Source organism: Pleurodeles waltl, chromosome 7 (genome assembly GCF_031143425.1).
Source record: "Pleurodeles waltl isolate 20211129_DDA chromosome 7, aPleWal1.hap1.20221129, whole genome shotgun sequence".
Taxonomy (NCBI): Eukaryota; Metazoa; Chordata; class Amphibia; order Caudata; family Salamandridae; genus Pleurodeles; species Pleurodeles waltl.
The window spans coordinates 1,192,980,057-1,192,997,116 of NC_090446.1; the positions used below are offsets into that span (position 1 = coordinate 1,192,980,057).

At 44.1% G+C, this 17,060-nt stretch overlaps 1 protein-coding gene across 3 annotated transcripts in view; it reads right to left on the minus strand.

The window, feature by feature from the left end:
* PIK3R6 (phosphoinositide-3-kinase regulatory subunit 6) overlaps nt 1–17,060 on the minus strand; it is a 365,583-nt gene that overhangs the window by 171,927 nt on the left and 176,596 nt on the right. For all 3 annotated transcript variants that reach the window (XM_069200309.1, XM_069200310.1, XM_069200311.1), the window contains 2 exons: nt 10,449–10,532; nt 522–613 (listed from right to left, as the gene is read on the minus strand). In XM_069200309.1, the coding sequence (XP_069056410.1) occupies nt 522–613; nt 10,449–10,532 (176 nt within the window). The remainder of the gene's footprint in view (nt 1–521; nt 614–10,448; nt 10,533–17,060) is intronic.

The following is a 17,060-nucleotide window of genomic DNA, read 5'->3' on the forward strand; positions in this document are numbered from 1 at the left end:
CAAATCAGTTCAGCCCTGTTTAAAGTTGCGTGAATCTACCTCCCGCCGTTCTCTCTCTCATGCCTTGTGTTCCAGCTGTGTGGAGAGGTGCTTAAAAACGTATGCTCCGTGGGATAAAGCACACGACAGATTGGAATTAACCGTTCAGAGCAGCCAATCCATTGCTGCTTTGAGCCACTCTATTTTTCCACTAAGCAGCACCATGGGATGGCAGATGGTGGCGTGGGCAGGTGTCCAATACTTACAACACACGCCGGCTGTGGAGGGCAGTAAGAACTGCCATAAGGAGGGGCCTATTCATGCAGAGTTGCCCTCATGAGTCTTGATAGGTCTAGGAAGCCTGGAAATGCTATGCCTTCCCCAGATACGTGCAGCACCTAGCCTGCATAAACGAAAGTTTGAGAGACGTAGCCCTGGTATCATGCACATAAGGGATACAGTAGTTATTCTATTTGTGGCCCTGACCCATTTTCACCACAACAGCCGGGTCCTACACTTGATTTCAATTTGACACATCTTACCTTTTCTAACTCCTTCACTAGCACTTTCACAAAGATGGAGGCACTGTTGGGATTTTGATCAATGTTCTTATGCAAAGTCCATCGAAGCATCCCTGTGGGAGAAAGAAAGATTATCCATCGATGCCGAATTGTTAATTTACAATGTTTAAAACAAGAGCAGAGATGGAAGGAAGATACCCAAACACCTAAAAGGAGAGGAGATGGAGGTGTGTTTAAGATCCAAGACCTGGAGTACATTCAGGTGATACAACCAGAGGTCACATAACAAATACATCACGTTACACTACCTTGGGAGGAGATGAGGCTATTTATTTACTGAAGTGTTTTGTAAAAAGATGATTTCTATCTTCTTCAAAGTGCTTTTGCACATACATCAGATGTAGCAGAAAAACTAGACAGACATTGGATGGTTAGAGTCCAGAAGGAAGAATGGATAATGAGCACATTCTTCGCTCGGGATAACCAGATAAATGCATTAAGGGAAATACCTGCTTGAAGTCTTCTGTTTCTAAAACCATTAGCTCTGACATGGGAGCCCGAGGCAGTTCAGAGCGTGGGGACCTATGCTCCCAAGTACTGGGTGCAGTAGTTACATTTTTTGCACATGGAACAGGTGCTGGTGGCAAAACAGAGATTTCTAGTGGAAAAGAAACGTGGGGAAGCTTTTGTAGATATGCTAAGCCTTTGTTCTTGGAGTTCTATGAGGGCTGGTTTGGCATGGTCAAATTTCCTCAATTAATGCACATCTTGGTGGCTTAGTTTCAAAGTACTTTGAGAGTATTAATTAGCTCATCTGAAGGGCTTGAAGAGATCACACTAGACTAGTTAGTGTGCCACATACTCCCAACATCTTTTTAGTTTGATTCTATTGACCGTTTTAAGTAGGGAAGGGGCATTTTGTAGAGAGTGGAGAGGTATAAATTAATGTCCTTAAATACTTCTTGGGTTTGGGAAACATTAGAAGAGGCCCTAGTCACATATGATTGTCATCTTTTCTTTGCTTTCAGGAAGGTGCATGGCAAGAGTCACAGCCTAGTTAAAAGATAGCTACATGGGTTTGTGTCCTCTCAAGATGAAAATTTCATGCCATAAAGTCAGAGGAAGCTTTCTTTTTCACGTGATGAGTGTGTTCTAAAGAGTTGGTTATGATGGACAAACACTGAATTGTTATCAAGGTAGATACATATTTGAGTTTCATCTGCACAGAGTTGGAAATGGACATAATACTAGACTCGAAGTTGTGCCAACGGGTGCAACAAAGGTTAATAAGTATTGGGAGAAGTGCACAGTCTTGAGTTTTTGCACTCTGTACTCAATGAGAGGAAGATTCCAAGTGTGTTGGCTAAGTTCATTTACTAAGGAATGAACTAGTCAATTTTAGAGCATTCCCAAAACATTCCTTCAATCTCATCAGAAGAATATAGTGGTTGATGGTGTTCTAAGCTTCAGAGAGGTCAAGGAAAATCAAAGCAGTTTTTGCGTCCTCATCAAAAGTGCCAAGGATTTCTTCCCAGATATATCCCAGAACAGGCTTGGTTCCCCTGGCAGGTATGAACCCTCACCGAAAGTTTTGTAGCAGTAAACGTTGTTTCACATAACCTTGCAACTCATTTCAACAATTCTTTTCACAATTTTGCTAGGAAATGGAATGATCTGATAAGAAGTTTTGCCAGGACTTAGATGCTTTGATCCTAGGACCTAACTTGAATACCTCCGTATCAGAAATTGGCTTGACCATGGTCACGGATAATACTGGATGGCCAGAGTGAACAGGAGGTTATGGCAGTTGAGGGTCATTTGTCATTCCGTCATAGATCTTTAAAAAATGTATACCAAAACATTGTAGTAGGTATTCACAGTGTTGTGCTGTGAAGTTCTGGACATTTTTAAAGGATTGACCATTATTTGTAGAAGCTGGAATTTCCTTTTGTTTAGTCTATGTAGTTGTCCATGTGATTGGACATGTAGGTTTCATAGTTACCAAAAGGCTTTTTGTTTAACCTCTACAATTTTTGAGCTTGGTAGCTTCATGCCTTGGTTGTTAAGATGACCTCGTACCTCAAGGAAAAGGAGCAAGTGGGACTGTTGAGTTTAGCGTCTAAAGAATTATAATTTAAAACGTTCTTTATTGGTAAAGTCGGATTCTAAGTCACAATCCTGAAAATGCCACTTTTAGAAAGTTGGCATTTGGTGTCTGTAGCCTGTATCCTGGGTCACATGACCAGGTGTAGCTGGCAATTAGTCTTTGTATTGAGCCCAGACAGTGAGACAAAAGGGAAATAGATGTTGGCAGAATGGGCCATCTCCGACTTGATGGGGGGGTGGAGCTGTCACCTACACATAAAAAAGTGCACCCTCTTTAAGTATCTTTGTCTGGTACACAAGTCGTGACACTGAAGTGGTTCACGCTATCTGCAGTATAGTGAACAACTCTTACTGAGCCCTCAACATATATGTAAGGCCAGATTTGGGTGCCGTTCTTTTTCATTTCTGGTCCCTCAACACAGGAACCAGCTACTCTTGCTCTAATCTCGCTCTTTTTAAACAATCCCTTAAAACCTGGCTTTTTTAATTTTTCAATTTCTTTTATTCTAATTTTTGACCTGTGTGGGGTGCACCAGTGCCGAGAGACCCTCTTGAGGGTGATTTGTTACACTTAAAAAGTAGCAAATATATACCACACTTGCACATCACAAGGCCCCTGCCTGAGCACACTCACAAAGGGTTTGACATTAGTCTTTTGTGACCCCAGACAAGCTGGGGCTAGGGCATGTAAGCAGGAAATTTTAAGCAGCTCTACTGGTGAAAACCTCTAGAACATTTTCCTACTTCACAGTGGGCACACAGTATAAATATTGGACCCTCAGATCCAACTCTTCAGGAACACCTGTGGACCGGTTGAAGACCCTGAAGGACTGCTGACCTGCTGTCTGAGTGAAAAGGACTAGACCTGCATTTTGAACCCAGAAGCACCAAAGTGACTTCAAGGGCTAGTTGGCTGGACTCCTGATCAGAGCCTCAGAGACAAAAAAGATTCCAACCCCCTTAAACCTAGCACCTGTACTCTGTCTGCTATGAACCCTAGCCCCCAAGTGCTACTTGGTGTGTCCTGCTCGTTGGATGGCCACCCCCGACCTGGACCCTTAGAAGTGGGTCTGAAGGCGCTTGATCCCGTGAACTGAGCTGATGCACCACAGCGCTTCTCACAGCCGTATTGGAACCTCCAAGGCACAGCACATCCCCAATGCAGGAATTTGCATCACAAGCCCCTCATTAACATCATTCTTGAGGACGATCCTGAACTTTGCATCCCAGCCCTGCAGCTTCCTTGCAACAGCCGCTGCACAAAGCATCCTCAACACGGACTCTTACAACACTATGCAAGCCAGGATTTAAAGTACTTTGTTGAGCAGACCTAACTTGGAGCGTGAGCCAGATACTGGGACCATCGCTGTCAGCCTGAACTTGTGACTTTGTCCTGGTCTGCCACGATCAGATAACCACAGCTGGAGGTTCCTGCTTCTATGTACTATTTTCACTTAAATCTTTAAAACTGCATATCTCTATTTCTATTGATTGGTCTCAAATAATTTATTAAATTGTACTCAGTTTTCCTAAATTGGTGTGGGGTGTTTTTCGTGCGTTATGTTTTCACTTTATTACATTTTGAAGTGCCCACTAAATACTTTACACATTTCCTCTCAGTTAAGCCTGACTGCTTTTGTGTCAAGCTAACAGAGGGTTAAGCACTGGTTAATTTGGCGTTTCTACCCTGACAGAGATTGTGGCTGCTGCTTGGGTAGGGATTCACCCCCTTAACCAATAACCCAATTACCAACAGACCTCCATCGACAATGAGGCTGCACCGCATCTAAAGTAGGAGTTGGGTGTGGGGCAGGCAGCTTACACTGAGCTCTGGAGGCAGTGCCCCTCCCTCTGCTCATCCGCAAGCCTGCAGTCTGGACTTTGGCAGCCTTGGCCTCTTTGCCCTGCGGACCAGTGACGCTGACTCTCCTTGCCCACCTGATAGACTGGGGCTTCAACAGCTGGTTCCTGGGAGAGTTGCTCGCTTGTGCGCTGCTGCACCTTTGACTTGGGCCTGATGGGAGGACCAGAGAGTATCAATTGAATGACCTCACAGCAGCAGCGGTTCTCCTTTTGCTTCACAGTGTTGTGCGAGGTTGGACAGACCCTGCCTTCTGCTCTCCTTGGCAGCTGAAACTCCTCCGATGGGACCTGCTGACAATGGGGGGGGGGGGGGGGGTGAAGAGGGAACCAAGGGCTCTGGTCTGTGGCCCCTCTGCCTATTTAGAACTAAGAGGCCCCAGAGACCAGTGGATCCCACCCACATCATCTCCTGCTTCATACTATGGGCGGGTCACTCTGTTGACCTCGAGAGGAAAAGACATTGTGCCTGTAAGCTCGAGCCGCCTGTGTTGCTTCTGTAATGAAGATCAGGCAGATCCACACAGACTGGCCGGCAACAATCGGACAATCATAATAATGGCTAAAAACAAGCAGACAAGTCCCCATCCTAGAATAGTAAGTTGGACAAATTCACCAAACTGCTTTTACAGGAAGAGGGCTCCTTGAGACCTCCAACAGTAGGCACCACAGCTCTTACAACATCTGAGAGCGGCCTCACTGCCATCAGTGACGTAAGCCCTCCTGTGGGCCATACAGGACTCTAGAATCACCCTTGGCCAAGGTTGGAGAGGTAGGTACAGATATAGTGCTCCTTCGTTAAGGCCTGTGTAACACAATGGGCCATGCGACAAAGGCAAAAGGCCGAATCCCTTCTCTAGATAACACAGTGACAAAGGCTGAAAAAATGGTGAGGGTCATAGGATAGATATATATCTATATATATAGCCCCAGCAATGAAAACCAATACTGTGCAAGAACTATCAAATTTCCTATTACAAGCCGAGCCTGGAGAGCTACTCTAAGGGGGGGAGGGGTTACTACAATGGCGTCATGAATAGGGTCTTATCTCCTCAGCTAGATCCCTGCTGCTCAGAAAATGGGAGGCCTCACTAGTGCTAGAGGATATCTGGTGTAGATGGCCTCCTGCGAGATAACATTTACTCACTGCTCAGCTGGACACAAATCTCTCTTTTAGCTCTATTACTTTTGTATACCTGTAGAATCCCTATCTTTGGTCTCGGGTACCTGTATATTACCTCACGTCCTCGCTGACACACCGGCAGAAGCGCAGTTGAGCGCTTCTTCATTCGGAGTGAGGGAAGTGTGGCACATAATGCCTGGTGGCTTAGGGATGACTCACCACTTGACCTCTTTGCAAATATTGGGGACTATTTTAAACTAAATCAACATTCAGTGGAACCTCCGGGGGAGGCCTTCTAGGTGGTGGCCCGAGTTAAAGCATTTGAGGGAGTACATGGCCATAAGCGAGATAGACCAAAGGCAATCACTTCACCAGAAGCCCAGATAATTAATCATGAATGCTCACTTGGGCCTCTTTCACCACCTAACAACGGACGACACCTGGAAGAGCCCCGGGAGATGTTAAGGTGCAAATTCCTTGACACGGCTAGCTACAATGGGCTCTTGCTCAATACCAGTTATACTAGCAAGGCAAGAAAGCTGGGTAACCGATCTATTGGCTTTCCCCAGAAGCAGGAAGGAACCAGCCTAATCCTAGCAATACAGACGCCTGAAGGAGTCCTGTCTTATGAGACCGCCACGAAAGCACAATTATTTGCAGATTACTACTACTTGCTGTACTCCAGCAAGTTGCCCCGCCATTAAAAATATCCAATTCCATAGCAAAAAACCTACCTATACGGCCACTATCAGTGTCACATTGAAATGATTTAGATGTCCCCTTCACTCGGAAAGAAATCCAGGAGGCCAGTACTGCATCCCGTTCAGCCAAAAACCCAAGCCCAGAAGGATTCCCAGCTGAATTCTATAAGTAATCCTATTTCCTCTTAGCATAACATCTATTGCAACTCTTTGAGGAGGTAGGATGTACTACCACCAGATCTCAGGGCTGCCACAATCACTACCATATTCAAACCTGGCAAACTTCCCCACTCCCGTAACATTTGTACCTCTTGTCGACCCACTTCATTGTTAAATGTAGAGTCCAAAACTCCTAGCCAAGGTTCTAGCCACGAGGCACTCTGGAGTCATTAAATCCCTGGTGCATGAAGATCAAAATGGTTTCATGCCTGGCAGAAGCATGCGTCACTGTATATGCAGATTTCAGGTCGCCCTCTTCCAGCTTGACTGCCTGCGAGGTTCAGCGGCTCTGCTCCTCGTCTACTATAAAAAGGTGTCTAATAAGTCCACTGGCATTTTCTCTTCCAAATAATTTGCTGTATGAATTTTGGCCCCAAATTCCTAGCCCGAGTCAAAGAACTAGGGTCCCCCTAAGCCAGGGTCTGCGTAAACAGAAGACTCTCCTCCCTCTTTCCCAAACAGCAGGGGGCACAACAGGGATGCCTCCTTTCACTCCTCTTCTTCGCATTGGTGGTAGAGCCATTGGTAACATGGACTAAGGTGGAAGGCCCGATACAGGGATTCCGTTGGGAAACCGGTAAGGAAGACAGAAAAGCGTTATATGTGAATAACACATTAATATATGTGCAATCGCCACAGACAACCTTACCCCGTTTAATCTGCATGCTTAAAGTTTACGGGGATGCTTCAGGACTGAGTCAACTGGGCGAAATCCTGCTACATACACCTGAGAGGCACACTCCCCTCACCCAAGAAAGATTAAAGACTACAGGCCACACAAGCAATTGTGTTATCTGGATGTTACTATCACCCGCAATCAACAGGTAGCCTGGGAATTAAATATACTTCCTGTAATGCAGCGTGTGGGCACAGATCTTGATCCTTGGACCCTTCTCCACCATAATCACCTTGGTCAGGCGGCTCTCTGTATGATGCTAGTTTTCCCCCAATTTCTCTACATGCTGCAAACTACCCATACACTCTTCCCTCTCCTCTGTACTCCGGTCATTGTCCACAAGGTTCTTCTGGACAAGCAAGGTTCCCAGAGTATTGAATGCCAAATGCACTGCACCAGTATACAAGGGTGGTTTGGGTGCGGTGGAACTCTAGCTATACTAAAGGGTCACCCATATGATCCACTTGGGGACTGGCTCTTCGAGAGGTGCCAAAACTCTGCTTGGTGACTGGAGCTCATTAAGCTGGAACACTGGGGCATTCATAACCTGCTCTACAGTGACTGCATTCCGGCCTCCCACTCGCAGATCTCCAGGACCCTGCTGTTATCCTGGTGTGCAGCCCTATGCAATAGTAAATGGAGGAGGAGACCCACAGCGCAAAACTCTTGTGGGTAGGTACATAGCTGAAGTAAGTGTTCCAGCTGAAGGATACAACCTTATTGGAATTTTATCCCTGGGTGACCTGTGGGAAGATCACAGAGTATCCTTTGACCATGTTATGGTGGAATGTGGACTGCAGAGGAACCAATATTTTTGCTGTATGCAGATATGCCATGTCCTTGTGGCTCACAGGGAGGCCTCTAGTGGGTTCCCAGAATATAACCCTCTTTGACCCCAAAGTTGTAAGGGGCCTGTTGTGACTGAAAGGAATCTCCTATCTATACCAGTCCCTCCTACTCAATGCTTCTGAACCCCTTCAACAGCTCCATGCACAATGGGTCAACTACGTAGGAGATCTTGATGATAATGAATGGAGTGAAGCAAAGATCACCGTGCGACTCCTTACCAGCCCCTCCACTCTTTGGCTTATGCACTTAATCATTTTCACTGCAGATGCTATAAGCCAGAAAGGTTATGGAAGATGGGGTTGTCTCACTCCACGAACTGTCTGTGCTGCGGAGACACAGATGGGTCCTTCTTCCATGATATCTAGGCCTGCACCGCCATAGCCACATATTGGAACGGCAACAGCATACACATTGTTATTGCATATTTCCTTCAGACCCCCATAAACTAGGCCCCAGGGTGACCCTACTTGGCATCATTGAGGGCTGAGCCCCCTTTAGAAACTTAGGACTATTCGCTGGCATTGGTAATTTGGGAGCCAAAAGAGACATTGCAAGATGCTGGAGATCCCCTACCCTCCACCCGCCCACAACCCTCGTGTCTGTCTGGTCCCGGGGCTTCTGCTGCACAGCTGAAAAAGAAATATATAAATGGAAGGGATGTGCGAACAAGCGCCTAAAGATCTGGGGGCCGTGGCTCGTTGCTTTGTCTTTGTCCAACAAAGACATCTGAGGTACCCTACCTGCACTACATCATTTTCTGTGGGGTGGGTTGTTTGAATGCTTTCCAGCAATGTTTTCTATACTTATACGCTGCGGCCTTGATCTGTTCTACTGTTTTGTTTCCTTTTGAAACAATAAAACCAATAAAACAGATATAGACAAAAAGCCAACCTGACATGAAAAAATCTTAATGAAAGGTTACCTACTGAAAGTCTTTTAGACTATCAGATAATTTCAAAATTGTACATCCACCCTTAGTTTTTTTCAATCGCCGTCCGACGGGTGCAGCAGAGACGACACCAGGATCCTTACAAGATGTGGGTTATCAGGTAGACACAGGAGGGACCTTATTTACAGACCACATGCACCTCTCACCGCCAACTCCGAATGTAGACCATCAACACTCCAGCTTAATTTCTACTGAAACCACTCGGCCCCTCCCCCCCCCCCCCTCCTTCTTGAGCTAATGCAGCTGCACTCACAAGCAGCCATGGCACTTGCCTCAGATCTGGATGCTCGTGAAACCCCCGGAGTATTGCTGAACGCGTTATCTCCAACCTTTTATTTTAAGAGGCCTCGTGGACGCATTAATAAGAAGCACATCAATTTGACACCAACATTATAGATACATTGACTTTTGAAATGAGCAGAACAATTTACTAAATGCAATTAAGGCAGTATGAAGGACGAAATAGGAGGCTGCAATCCACATTTTCAACTAAATTTAACACGAGGCCCGGGTGGCACCATTGTTTATGTACACTTGAGGGCGTAGCTTCCTATGGTGCAGCAGGTGCATTGGCACTGGGGCCCAGGAGCCTTCTGGGCCCACTGAACCCTAAATTTCACAGTTCGTACAGGGGCGCAAGTCCTTATTTGCAGTAGGGCTCATGACACAAAGGCTAGTCACCGTGTACATTCTTTATAAAGCACCTGCCCTCCGAGTGTACAGTGATCTACGGGTGAATTGCATGAAAGAGGCCGCTCTGGGCTTTGTGTGAATCTCATTGCAAACGTGTTTGACTGCACATTCTACATTCTATCTGCGACTGCATGTTTCTAACTGAACCTGCCTAAATGTGCATGCATCTGATGCGCCATGCCATGAGAGACTGTATCCATGAGCAGAAACGTGTAAGGCTGTGCTTCCCTCTGGATTCCCTTGTATGTAACTTGCAGGCGTCTTACTGCACTATAGCTCTTCACTGTACCCTAACCGTGTCGGAGTGTCTTTTCCTGACTACAACTGAAGTCGTAGCACCACGACTTCTGCGAGTAACCATGAGCTCTATAGGTTTACAATTAATTCTTACATGCATTCGTTCACGTGCACGCATCTCACTGCCCACGTTCCTCAGTGCACAGTGAATGCATGTCACTTTCCTCATACCGGACTGTGTCTGGACCTGTACATGTATTTTTGAGGATGTAATTTGTCATGAGAGATTACACCAGCGATAGTCCACATAAATCTCCTTGTCCCTAATTACGCATATATGGGACTTCTTGTCTTCATGTCAGAGTGTGCACGCACCAAACTGTATGCACAGAACCTTAAAATATGCAACTGGGCATGCATTCTACTGAACATTCATCTGACTGTATGTGTGCCTGCTGTACGTCAGAAAAGCTCGACATTCACTTTGTGGAAGAGCTTTGTGGCACTTGGCCTGCAGGCACCACAGGTTACCCACCTCTGTCACACTGGAGTCCAGGATTTTGCCCATCAGCTTCTCGCAGGATGGCCTGCACTTTCCGATATATCTCAGGCTCCACATCTGCATGGGGACATAAACAGAGAACTGTTAGTTCTGGCGAGTGCTACCATACCTTTCCCTTCTCATAGAGCAATTAGTTCAACTTTGGGCATTAAGCACTGCTCCGGGAAAAAAGTGTAATTGTGATAATGCTCACACTAGTTTAAATTTACACCTGACTTCAAAATGAGCAAAATTCAATTGTAGCTTAAGCACTACAGTAGGCGCAGGAAAATTATGTCAAAATGCTCTGTTTCTGCTTGGACTGAGACTTCAATAAGTAACCCTCAACCATAACCTCCAAAATGACAAGACATTATATTTCAGAACTCAGTCAATCCAGATCACTGAGGCATACAGCTCTACAGAGTAAGACCTGGACTCCACAAACCTTTTCTAGATAGCTCTGAGAAGGAATCTGCGACTCGGTCTTTGCCAGGTAAGGGGGGGATATAATCAGCAGACCCAGTTGACCCTGCTGGTGTCGGCTCACTCACAGTGACGGCTCCTCCGTTATAGCGGAGGAGCGTTGCCCCTCCCCCTCCAGCAGCAGCAGCAGCAGCAAAACTTTCAAAATAAAATGATAATAAACTATGTTTATTATCTTTTTATTTTTTAAATGGCGGGCCATGGTGATGACGAGCACAGGCACTCCCCTCAGTGCGCATGTGTGTTTGACCAGCCATATAGGTGCACTGTGCACTGTGCTCTCTCCAACCCGGCACTGTGCTACCGGGCTGGAGAAAGCAGGCAGAGGCTCTCATTCTGCCTGGGAGCACCAATCCAAGGCGCTCTGGCCAATCCTAACGCTGCTTTCATGCTGAAAGCAGACGTAATGACTCATGGGGATAAACATACTTTTGACTGTAAATAGGAAACAGTGTAAAGGAAGCCATATGAAACGTTATAACATTGATTGTATTTTAGGGTGCTACCTAGAATAAAGACTTCTGTCCTGATGATGACCCTTTAAAGATTTGTTCTTATACGTGGGGTCAAAACGTCGACATAATTCATTATGGATTATTGTTTAACATGGATAGTGACTTCTGGACACAGAGATTGAAGGGGTCTTTATCTTTAGCCACAATCTTGTATATATTGTACAAAACACTTTGGCACTTTTTCCATCACACCAATCATGTTCACTGCGCCATCACTTTAGGAGCACCTAAATATTTTGAAATAGATTGATTTTTTGATATTATTTCTATAACATTTTTATTTTAAGAAACGCGCCACCCTGTTCCTTTTCCGCACCGCAAGCCACAACTGCTCACTCAGCACGGTTCAAGGTTGACAATTCCATCGCAGGAGAAGGTAGCTTTCTTGACCCCCACACTGACTCTTACACAGAGTGGATCTGCCGCCGCAGCAACCCCACCCCAAAATGATTTTTACACAGAGTGGATCTGCGTGTGATGTCAGAGTCAACTTCAAAGGGCGCTGTTACATTGCTTAAAATCTGGGAAAAAGGAACCCATTGAACACCGTTTGAAGAGCCAGTTGATATCAGTGAACGGGATGCACCCTGCTGAAACGAGAGAGAACGCTGCTGGTGAAACTATTCACGGTTTACAGGCTGGAACTGGCATACACATGGCCTGAGAAAAGAATGTATGAATGAATTGGTCTCTGCCACTTGCTGTGATTTATATGAACTGAAGAAAGCTTCCAGCATACTGGAACTGAAAGAAAAAAACTCCACTTAATGACAAGCAGTGCTTAATTTGAGCCAGTGGTTGTAGGTGGGGGTCACCGGCACTCGTTTTTACACATCAGAATTTCAGCCAGAGCAAGAGAGGGAAAAACAGAACTACAGAAAAGGAGGAGAAAGACGTTAAAACAGTGACAAAGAGAGAAACCAGGGGTGGAAAAAAAAAACGTACAACAGTGAAATAAAGAGGGAGGGAGTGTACAGTGGTGGAAGAAAGAGATTGAAATAAGACAACGCAGCATTGGTATTTGGCAACCATAGAATTTTGTAGCGCCAGGTGCGGCCTTCTGAGAAAAACTTTGGCCACCAGTACTTACATTTTACAAATTAAACACTGCTGACAACGTTGTTGCTAAGACTAGGTTTGTGTCATTTTATACCACGGGTTAAAGTGGAGTCTGTTTTTATTTTTAATTGCCATAAGGAATACAAATGTAAAACACCAGCTTTCGCCAGCACGTTTCTACACCTAGTCTAAAAAAATAAACACATACGATAGATGTTTTTTTAAATCTATCCAGTCACTCATTCAGATTCTTTGAAAGTACAAGCTTCATAAACTTGATAAATGCCAGATGTTTCTCCTATCAGCACTGCATTCAGTTGAAGATCATGACACTCTTTGCCATGATAGGTGATTTGAGGTTGGTGTGCTTGTTAAAATGTTTTCCTGAAATACAGGTCACACAACTTGTCATGCCCCAAGACTGGAAGAAGTTGTTGGGTAATAAGATGAACCACACACTATTCTTTCAACCTTTGCAGACAGTTAATCCTTTGTGTCTATCAGAACCACAAAAGCCTTTCTATATCACACACCCATAGAGGGTTCTATATATCCGAATCTATGACAGGGGCAAAGATTTAGTAGAGGTTAAACCTTTCAGAGGCAGTCTTGGTACAGGAGACGAGCGTAGGGGAGAAATCAAAGAATGGAAAATCTTGATCCCAAACATATAGCCACCCAGACGTCTGTAGTCCTACCCAGCTCTTAGGCCAGCAAGCCTCACAGGCTAACCAGGAGCACAATAGACTAGATGTTTCCACCAGTTCTAACTTCACCAAAAACCACAAGCAAGAAAATTACAATGACAATTCCTTGTAGAAATTACAGCAAATGTCATTGATGTGTCAATAGTCGAACGGCTACATGTTTCTACTAAACACACTTTCTGCTTCACAATAAAGAAAGAACGTCTGAAAGTCATGTTTGATCTATGGGCACTCTAAAATGTATGAAAAAAAGAAAATTCAGCGTGATGCCCTGGGAGCAAATTGTTTCAGCATTGCAGCAAGGGGACTTGGTGGTCACTCTAGATTGTTAGAATATTTATTTTGTTATTCTCATTCGGAATTTGGGACATGTTGTCTGGCCTCGTACATGGAAAATTAGGGGCATATAGAAGCTAAGTGTTCCTAAAAAACATAAACAGCAAAACAAAACTGATTGTTTCATTTGGTATCATCGTCAACCAATGTGACCAACAGATTGGGGGTTTGTAAGAAATTCTGTGAAGTGGGGGTGCTTTTTTAGTTTTAGATAATTTAACGAAAAGATCTGCACTAGATGTTTTTTATACAATGAAGAATGGAATTACAAACTAAATGACGACTGGTCTCCTGATGTGGAGACCATGGAAATTAATGTCAGGTAAATCATCCGATCCTTCAAATGCTAAGTACAATCGAGCATGAGAAAGCACATTAGGGAGTAAATATAAAGAGATATCTCACCTTCCTTACATCATGAACTGTATAAGCTTCCAGGAGAGGGCTGATGGAGTCAGCCTATTACAGTGCTACTCCACAGCACTATCCCATCTTAGACTGAACTTAAGGTTATTTTAGCTGGTTTGCCCTCATGATAAGTCCAGTCCTGGAGAAGTAAGCATTAGGAAGCGAGTCAATATCTCTTTGACTCATTAACAATAAATGATTGAGGTCCCACAGGGAAGACAACTCTGAATACATGTGTATTTAATTCAATTTTTATAGTTCCTTCATGACTAATATTCCAGCCATCAAAAGGAATGCAGGAATGCAAAAGTGCTTTTTAAAAGGATATTCACAGAATTTTCACTCATCAGTTCTGCAGGGCTATTCTAATTGGTGATTTTAAGCTAAATGAGTGCCATACTGAAGTATACAAAAAACTGATAGATGCAATGCTTGAATTTATCTCTGACACCGGCAATCACTCTGGACAGCATCCCATTCCATTGTTATTTTGCATACCATGACATCTCAGTTTGGGCATAACCATTCGCAAATCAGTCTTGTCCCTGCTCCAGTGGGGACAGTCCAGCCGTACTTCCAGGCCAGGTACTGCCATATAAGTGCCATACAGCAATAACATGTCAACCTCGATTTAGCATGCTGAAAACAAGAGTTATTGTGGTGTGGAGAGAAACCAACCTCTCTCAATTAATGCCTAAACTTTCATAAAGACCTAAATTTAAGATTTGGTTATCAAATGTAATAATGATCCCTTGGAATTGACTCGGTATTTAAAAAGCGAATTACATTATATGATGGTTCATCTGTTCTTGATGCTACCATATCACCAGGTGAATACGTTCCCTCAATTATGTTTGATGGCTGTTTTTTGAAGAAATACAGATCATCTTGGCAACAGAACAGATGAATGAAGGATTATGTTAAGTAAACATTGATACACTGAAGCAAGAGTAATGTGAGACTATCTGCAAGTTGCTTCAATGTTCACATTCAGCAAATGGTTGGTGATTGTAGGCGTCCCATAATTAACAGTTATTCATCATTTACATTGGACTCGCAGTGTATGTCCTCTCCTCCAACCCTATTCCTGAATGTAAAGTACACTTGTTCTGGCAGTGAGACACAGCATCAGAAGAGAAAGGGATACCACTGGGACTCAAAGCAGTGGTTTCAGCAAAATTCATATTTCAAAGAGAGTAGGTGGACCCCCTACATTGATGAGTTTCTCCTGAAGAAGGCCTCTAATAAGGGAAAACTGGCCCAATGCATGCAAGCATGCAAGTTACCTAGACAAGGACTGACCATCGCTCTCCCAAAATCACATCTGACACAAATTTTAATTTATATGAGTGGTAATCAACATCGTGTTGAGGAAGTCCCCTCTGCCACCTTAAAGATTAAAGAGTTCAGTTCATGAAAAACACATTTACTATTGCTTTGAAATTGTAAAGCATTTCATAGAAAGCTCTCAATGAAAAGAACCTGCAGAGGGAAACTATCAAACAGGACATAGTTCTGCTAACATTGATTATAATGTGTATTTCTTTCCCACGCATATTTTTATTATCACCACCTACTGCAGTATCACCTTCACCTCTCACACATTGGATAATCTGAATCCCTCTATGGCTTAAAATATATGGGAAAAGAAAGGTACATGTGCTGCAGTGCCATTATGCCTCACAGTGATATCACATCCACTAGGTGATGCTCGGGCCCAGTGCATTTCTTACTGGCACCTTGGCAGCACAAAATGTATTTCTGGAGTTCCAGTCTGGTGGCTAGGCTATTTCCGAGATAACAAATATAGAAAGAGACACAGTCACCATCAGAATGAGTATTATTGATTGTATGCAGCCTTTGGTCACACAGTGGTGGGATTCAGTCAGAACTAACAATGTCAAAATATTGGGAACATGTCCTGCCAGCGTCGATGTCAATCTTATGACTCAGATAACCCCTCTTTAAAATTGGAAAATGAATCCCAACTAGAATCTAACACACCCAAATCTAGAATTCAGGTGTTGTGCTCAAATGGACCCCTACCTTTGAGACACCAATAGAATATTGCAGAAGCCTGCAGGATCTGACTAGCAATGCTCTCTTTGACATGTGAGCTTTTGATTTTCAGAACTTGATTTTATTGCCTTGCTCATTCCATAGGATTCTCAGATAATAGACAATGTGAAATAGCATTATCAGACTTTGGACTACCTGTGATACTTATATCTCATTCCCTTATTTTTCGGAAATTGCGCTAAAATCCACCATTTTGCCAAAATTTGAAGGACTTCTGGTGGAGGGTAAACTCTAACTATTCTTAGAGAAAGTAAGGAATGATTGGCAAATTATTGGAATATTTGGTCAGTTGCTTAGCAACGCAACGCGTGCTGTTATTTCTCTTTGGAATTCCACTACGGACCTGACGGCACTCACGCGCGCTGCTTAGAAACGCAACGCATGCTGTTGTTTCTCTTTGGGATTCCACTACGGGCCTCACGCAAGTTGCTTGGCGACGCGTGCCACTTCTTACGCGCATATCCTGCTACGTTTACGTCTGTTGCCTGGCAATGCTTCCGCATGCTTTGGCCTCAAGGTACTGATGTTTTTTCCGCTTGGCAACGTGGTGTACCCAGTTGCTTATTGAAATTGAAGACGCTGTTTTACCTCGTGAACGTGCCACAGTTACTGTTTCAAGCAACTTCAGAGTTTCCCTGGGTGCTAACTTTCACCATTTTCTGCGAGTGGAACCCTTGTTTTTGATTGGTGTTGCTATTTTGTAACATCCAAATTAAATGTTTCTACATTTATGGCTGCTGCTCAAGGCATAGTGCAACCTCCAGCATTTTTACAAAAAACAGGGAAAACAGATATCAAATGGACAGAATGGTTACGCATTTTTGAAAATTATTTAATGGCCATTGGTGCAAATGATTTTCCTCCTGATAGGAAAATGGCTTTGCTTTTTAATCATCTTGGGGTTGCAGATCAACGCATCTTTGACAACTTACCTACAATTGGTCTACCGGGCGGAGGTGATATCCCATGGAACTGCTACATCGGAGGAGTGGAAAGAATGAAAAAACAGTACTCTG